General features: G+C 36.6%; 1 protein-coding gene across 6 annotated transcripts in view; it reads left to right on the forward strand.

The window, feature by feature from the left end:
- exoc3 (exocyst complex component 3) overlaps window positions 1-6,646 on the forward strand; it is a 29,304-nt gene extending 22,658 nt beyond the window's left edge. For 5 of the 6 annotated variants that reach the window (XM_078415616.1, XM_078415611.1, XM_078415597.1 and 2 more), the window contains 5 exons: window positions 397-553; window positions 709-831; window positions 1,667-1,828; window positions 3,605-3,732; window positions 5,417-6,646. In XM_078415616.1, coding sequence (XP_078271742.1) covers window positions 397-553; window positions 709-831; window positions 1,667-1,828; window positions 3,605-3,732; window positions 5,417-5,588 — 742 coding nt within the window. In that variant the 3' untranslated portion in view covers window positions 5,589-6,646. The remainder of the gene's footprint in view (window positions 1-396; window positions 554-708; window positions 832-1,666; window positions 1,829-3,604; window positions 3,733-5,416) is intronic. The other variant, XM_078415590.1, reaches the window with a different exon arrangement.
- The last annotated feature ends 1,286 nt before the right edge of the window (window positions 6,647-7,932 follow it).

Below are 7,932 nucleotides of genomic sequence, written 5' to 3' on the forward strand. Positions count from 1 at the left end.
TGTAATATTTATAGTCAAACCATACCAAAGAGGTCTTCAGTTGTTTAACTAACAATACTGCCTTTCCTCAGAATGTGATGCTTCTGGGAATCTGTACAAAAGTATTATGGAATATGGATTTTTTTTGCAGTGCTATTAATGATGGGTTTATTGATCTTCAAAGAATTTATTTACATTTTAACAATTAATCATATCTTACTAACAAGAATGAATGAACCAGACCAACTTTTGAATTGAATGATTATGAAGCATTGTTTATGATGCTGTGTTTGGAGATGGGAAGGGGAAAAGAGTCTAAATAAATGACAATGTAAATGTCTGTTGTCAAGGAACGTAAACATTTTTGAGATCTACTTTAGTTAATGCAATCACTTAAGTTCATTTTGTATATTGCAGACAATCTCTCAACAGTTTGAAGAGGAAATATACAAAGTTTGAGGTAGAGATGGAGGAAGATCATTATGCTAATCAGCCAATAATAGAGGGAACACTGGATATTATCGCCAAAGATGGATGTGCTTATCTGCTAGATGAAGTATTTCTTGATTTGGAGGTTGGTGTACACAAAGTATCTTTTCAGTTGGAAACAAAGTGTAATGTGAATTTTGACAATAAACAAAACTAAACTAAAAGTAAACTACCAAAATAGGATGAGATTGATTGCATTCTGAAATCGTGTACTGTTAAAATGCAAATTTTCTATTTTAGCCTCATCTTCAAGAGCTAATGACCAGAAAATGGCTGGCCGGATCTAATGCTGTGGATATCATTTGTGTTACCGTAGAGGATTATTTCAATGACTTTGCTAAAATTAAAAGACCACTCAGCAAGGTAAAAAGTTATTTTATAGCTTAGAATAGCTTTTCTTTTCACATCTGTGCTGAAAATGTAACTTTTCCAGATAACTTACACCGATCAGCCAAAACATTATGATCTGAGGGGTCTCGACCCAAAACGTCACCCATTCCTTCTCTCCAGAGATGCTGCCTGACCCAGAGTTACTCCAACATTTTGTGTCCAGCCAAAACATTATGATCACCTGCCTAATATGCTGTTGGTCCTCCGTGTGCAGCCGCATATGCAGCAAGGTGCAATGCACTGTGTATTGTGACACATTTCTCCCGTGACCACCATTAAAATTTTCTGTGACTTGTGCCACAGCAGACCTTCTGTCGGTTTGGACCTGACGGGATAGCCTTCGTTGCCCTCGTGCATCGATGAGTCTACACTCTGTCACCGGTTTGTGGTTTGTCCCTCCTAGGACCACTGTCGGTAGGTACTCACCACTGCTGACCGGGAGCACCCCACAAGCCTTGCCGTTTCCTAGTCATCTGGCCATAACAATTTGGCCCTTGTCAAAGTCGCTCAGGTCAGGTCAGAGGAACAGTAAAAGTAGTTTTTCAAACAAAAAATAAGTTTTAGAAGTGGAACAAATTTCTGACAGAATTTTAATGGGATAGATTTTAGCTTAAGTAAAATTCAATTTGTTTATTGGCAGAGTATTTGGAAGATGTGTTTTAATGGGGAATGTTTCTAAATCTTAACCATATGTTGCAGGTAAAGTACAGAAAAAAAAACTTTCATTTGTAGATTGAATTACTTTTATTTCACTTTTGATAAATTTTCTTTTGAGGTATTCATAACATCAATAACATTTTTTGAACAGGACATAACAATTGAAGCTCATAGAAGAGTTGTGGTGGAGTATATCAGAACTATGATGCAAAGAAGGATCACGTTCAGAGGTTTGGATGAACGGAGAGAAGGGGCTGAGAGAGTCTTAAAAGATGCAGAGCAGTTTCGGTTCTTGTTTAAGAAACTTTCGTCAGTAAGTGTTTTGTTTTCCCCACAATTTCAGTGATGTTTCTAAATGTTATAAGCTCCATGAGTTAATTATTCAGATGGTAGTTTAATAATTTTAATTACTTGTATTTTTCCTGTTTCCAATTAAATGAGAATGAACTGTTGAAGGACTATTTCACAATCCTATTGGGGCTACATATTGAGAATTAAGATGATATCCACATGAATTATTTTTATTGATTTAACCCGCCATACATCATATGGAGAGGACCGTCCCTGTTCCTGGTGAAAAGATTGGTAGAGTCTAGCGATCACTAGTCATAATCATAATAAAGAAAATCTGACAGGAACTTTTGGAATGGTCACATTCAGTGAAATATAGAAATTCATAAGATGTTATTGCTGATTCCCTTGGAGAGTCTTTTCTTAAGAGAATAAAACACTCTTAACTTGACTCTTGACGGATGTGGTTTCACCAAAGACCTTCACAAATGCAATATGGCGACCTCATTTTGGTCAAGTCCCCTCAGAATCGCTCCTTCAGTTAATAATTTTAAAATTAAGTCCTTTTGTATTTAAAAGAAAAACAAGAAATAATTCAGTTTTCATTTTGTACTTTGTAAAATGTTTATAACTTGTTTTTCTTTCTGGTTTTATATTTGTGAGAATTGGCCAATATAATTACCTGCATATTCTCTGCTCAATAGCAGGATTTCCTGAACAGTTATCTGTTAACTGGCCTTGTTTACCAATTTGTCTTTGCAGGTATTAATATTCTATGTTAACCTCCTCTTGCCTTGTCTCAATCCCACCAACATATTCTGTTACTTTACTAGTTTTGTAATTCCCACAAATGTTTCAAAATCCTGAGGATTTTAAAATATTAAACTTTTATATTCTTAATCTTATATTAAAATTTTGCATGGTTTGGAATGTATATGTTCCAGCCTTTATTTAACATATGTAATGAAGTATAAGTTAAATTGTAAATTATACTTTTTCTTTCTGATTTGAAGTCTGATAATTCTTTATGTCTGGTTCTCTGACCACCTGGATAACATGAGAGCCAGGAGGCACCAGAGGTTTCCATAAAATAATGACGTGTAGCAAAGGCAGCATTGGAAAAGGAGAGGTTCAGACGACGATGATTTCTAGGACTTTTTGGAAATCTTTCTTGAATATCAAAAGGGAGTTCTGTTGTCTCACCATCCTGTGCAACATGTTGATGCTGCATAGTGGGTGATGAAGCACTGTTGTACCACTGGTTGGGAAGGTAGTTCTTAATTTGGAAGAATGCATTAAATAGGCCAAACCTATGGAAGATAGCAGATGGAAAAAATATCTAGTCCTTTTAGATGCACAGAGTCTCTTGCCCAGAGTAGGTGAATTGAGGACCAGAGGACATACGTTTAAGGTGAAGGGGAAAGGATTTAACAGAAATCTGAGGGGTAACTTTTTCACACAAAGGGTGGTCGGTGTATGGAACAAGCTGCCAGAGGAGGTAGTTGAAGCTGAGACTATCCCAATGTTTCAGAAACAGTTAGACAGGTACATGGATAGGACAGGTTTGCAGGGAAATGGACCAAAGGCAGGCATGTGGGACTAGTGTAGCTGGGACATGTTGGCCGGTGTGGGCAAGTTGGGCCAAAGAGCCTGTTTCCACACTGTATCACTCTATGACTTGACATTGTCCCTGTGGAGACTTGAAGAGAATTGTCATAAAATATGATTACAGGTAATCACTTAACAATATTTTAAGTTTGTAAGAAGATATTCAATAGTCCCTTACTTTTCCATGCAGGGTTTTGCAGAAGACACTGATTTGCTGTGTGACGCCATACCTGCTCTAGCTGAAGTCTTGAAGCTCACTGATCCATCTTTATTATGCCTTGAGGTCTCTACATTAGTTAATAAATTTCCTGACTTCAGGTGAGTCTTTTTTCCAAATGTCAAATTGTCCTGCGGACTAAGTTCTGAAGCATATCATGGGGAACAGCAGCTTGGGGCTACCGTGTATTACACTTGGAGGCTATTGCTCTCGTGTAGATGAATCTTGTAAGATGTTTTACTTTTGGAGCCACAGTTTGACTTCCAGAATCACATAGTCAAACTATATGAACGATTAAATAAAATCATCAGTAGGATTGCCTGAAAAGTAATGTGAAATTTCATTTTGTAGAAAGGCAGAAATCTTTTTTTTTTTCAAATTCCACTTAAAATTGAACCACCTACTGTCCATTGGTGCAGCAGTAGTTAAAGTCAGTGAGTGTGACCTGCTGAAACTCCAGAATACTCATTTGATTAGATTAAGCCAGTCACTTTTTCCTTGGTGACTAGAATGATGGAGGTTTCCTTGAAGCAGATAGGGACAGTAGACTGTTGATGTGAGGGATTGAAAATATCGGTGAAGAGTGTGGCCAGTGGATTACCACATGATTTCCGAACTAGTCTATGGACTCCATCCAGGCTGGCTACTGTCCAAGAGTTTAGCCTTGTGAAAGCAGATTTGACTTCTGCCACCAAGATATGTGGGTGTATTTGATGATGTAGCAGTGGTCAAGAGTGTTAACACCATGCTGATGGTATTTGAGGTGTACATTTCTGAAGTTGTCTTGTTTGAAGTGACTGGCAATGATGAACAGGGTATCATGGTTTGCTCTCTTGACAGTTGATGACAGTGTATAATTTATCCACTGCCACCTTGGCATTGGCTTAGTGTGGTATGTGGACCACCGACAAGATGGTAGAAGTGAATTCTCTCCAAAGATAAAAGGGGCAGTATTTTATAAACTGGTATTCCAGATCAGTAGGAAAAAAAACTGCAGATGCTGCTTAAAATCAAAGGTAGATCCCAACTGCACTTCATCCAACTAAGTGTCTACCTTCCAGATCAATAGAGCAGAATTGAGCTGGGACTGTCAGTGCACCACAAAGCATTGAACAAAATAGCTGACGCTGCCTCCTTTACCCTTGTTACGACAAATGGAGAAACCCTTAGGTTGCATAGTGTGGTCAGGTAAGTCGGGGATGAGCCATGTTTCAATGTAACAAAAAACACAGCAGTCCCTAGTTTTCCTTTCAAACAGCTACCTTGCTGTAATCTCTTCAAGCTTGCTCTTGAGTGATTGCATAAAAGCAAAATGTCCATCATTCAAACTATTTATGCAATAATACTAAAATAAAATTGGCATACTGACATTTTCTAATCTAAATTTCAATGAATAGTTTTCATGTACATTCTCATGTCCCCAATTTTTTAAGGAGGTCAGGTATGTTTGATGCTGCAGTTGGATTATCCAGCTTGTGAAATGAGAGAGAGCCAGGCAACTTCCATTAAACTTGAGCATAGGGATTTATGTGCCAAAGTGGACTGATGGCATAGAATGGAGACTGCCATAGCTGTGAGTACAGGTTTATTTGCACTTCACCTGAGGATCCCCCTTGGCTTCCTGGGAGATTATGCAGTATATTATATTATTTATTAAATACTTGTAATGTGGCTGTTTTTCGTCTTGCTAATTTTGGGCAATGCCCATTCAAATAATGTAACATAGAACAACCATATTTTCTAATGAACTTTTTATAATTTTGAACATTTTCTGTTACTCCACAGGGAAGAACACATCACGGCCCTCCTGGCAATGAGGGGAGATGCCAGCAGGGAAATGAAACAGACGGTCATCGAAACTTTGTGCCAAAACCAAGCTCATCCTGGTCCCAATTTGAAACCAATCTTCAAAGATATTTCAGCACAAAATTTAACATTGTCAAAACTAGTAAAGTGAAATATTCTTTTTTGGAAGTTAATGTGTACAGTAGACCTTGCTAGAAGAGCATTTGGGAAGCATCTGGAAAGTTATGGAAAGTTGTACTGTAGGCATGAATATACTTGGAATAATTTTTATTTAAAATAATCAGTGCAAGTTTCTGAGACTATAAATTGTAGAACAAATGAACTCTACTTGCCAAAACGATGCGTGTTCAACAGAGAGATTCAGTTCCATGCTTTGTCAGCTGAGCATTGTTTAACCCTGCAATGTAGACCTCAATTGAGTATAGATGTAGCTTTACTACTTTGGCAACTAAAGGCATCTGGAAACTACTTTGAGCCCCACTGCTTTTAGTGAACTTGTTAATGATGCAGTAAGAAATATAAGTGTTTAACTGACATGCAACTTTATACATATTTTTGCCTTTGTCAGCATTTTTGAAAACATAATTAATGCCACATTTTGGAAGATAGAATGAGGAATGTATTTTTATGTATGCATGTTTGTACTGGACTTAAGATGCATATCCACAAGCAAAATGGATAATTTTGCAGAGGGTTTTTCATTCTGATTGAAACGGTCTTTAGTAAAATGAGTTTGCAAGTGTACATCCAAAATAAACTCAACAATAGTTTAATGGTGGACATTTCAAACAGTGTTTATGGTGCTTGCTCTTTAAAAAAGTTAATTCAAATCTGTATAGAACAATGCACGAGTATAAAGGGTACTGTCACAAGCACTGCCATAATATGCCACGTTTTTTGTTTTTGTGCATCTTTTGGGTAATTTAATAATTTTAACAAAGTAACTGTAACACTGATGGGTGTTAAAATATATGGGTAGATGCTAGAGAGATCCTATTCTGTGAAAAGTTAGTTGTGACTATTTGTGGATTTGGGAGAACAAGACATCTTTTATATCATCTCCCTTTTCTTTTCTCGAATATAAAGGGATTGTATTTTGATTTGTTATTTGAACAGAGTTGAAAAACAAACATTTTTAAAAATTCCATTATTTGTTTTATTCCAAATTGAAATTTCAAATTAAAGATTATGTCTGTGTACACACCTCTCACTGGAAAAAAATCATTCGTTTTTTGCTTAAAACAAATATATAGCAATACTATCAGACACTCAAAAATCGCGTGTATTCAAATTCGATGCGATAGCCAGCAGTTTGCCCTCGTGTTGTAGGTTAATGCAGTCCTACCATCCAGCATCTCTCATCCTGTCTTATCCTGTCTTAAGGCCCACATACCGTTTTGGCTTTCTGTGCTCTGATCTGTGCATCGTCTAGTTTCCATTTGTAAAAATATGCATTTACTTCTGATTACTTGCCATTCATTATCCATTCATGCACAAAGTCTTGATTGGTTGTCTACTACAGAGCAACTTACTCATCCATTCCACCGTTGTATGCCAAAATAATCAAATGAGCAGACTTTTCTTTTATACCCTGACTTATGATAACCAATCTCCCCATTTGTGTCTATGTACAGCATCTGAATGGTTTTCCTTTGCTTTGTTGTGATATATAACCATAAACAGATTAAGTCCTTATTGGCAATCAACACAGTCAATCAACACAGTACACCTTTCACCTGAGTGCATTATATCACAATGCAAAATAACCATTTTATTTCTAATCGAAAATAATGAATCAGGGCTGACAGTATTGTCTTTGACAGAACCTCTTCTGCATCTACTACGTAATTGCATCTGATAAGTGGTCACAAACTGTCAAAAACATTAAATATAAAATGTGCTTTTAGAATTGTTCTGGACATCCAACAGTACAAATAGAATTTTATTATGCATGGAAATGCCTAAACTATACTTCATTTTAAATATTGTATAAATAAATTGGTTTAATTTTTGAAGTCGGCATTCAAAAAATTCCCCAAAACATGGTGAAACACTAGAATAAAACATTAGTTTAAACAATATTGATAGTATTGTGGTAATCAATGAAATGATTGAAATACTGTGATATCTGAAAGGGAAGGGAGAAAATTTCAGGCAGTGGTATTGAGGAGATAGAGCTTTCCTTTGCCGTAAATATTTTGTTATTTGCCCAAGGAAAGAGTTTCAATTAAAAGATTAGCAGTGTGGTAAGAAGATTTTACATCTAATAACAGGCAATGAAGACATTTTATATTGTGTTGAAGTTGCAATAATAAATCTCTGTTGCAAGGTCTTGTACAAAGACATATACAATTTACTTCATTTTCACTGAGCATAAACAATGCAGCAGAAGCTAGGTAGATACAAAAAGCTGGAGTAACTCTGCGGGGCAGGCAGCATCTCTGGAGAGAAGGAATGGGCGACATGACCCGCCCACTCCCCTGACATCAGTCTGA

This window comes from Rhinoraja longicauda, chromosome 2, assembly GCF_053455715.1.
Source record: "Rhinoraja longicauda isolate Sanriku21f chromosome 2, sRhiLon1.1, whole genome shotgun sequence".
Classification (NCBI taxonomy): Eukaryota; Metazoa; Chordata; class Chondrichthyes; order Rajiformes; family Arhynchobatidae; genus Rhinoraja; species Rhinoraja longicauda.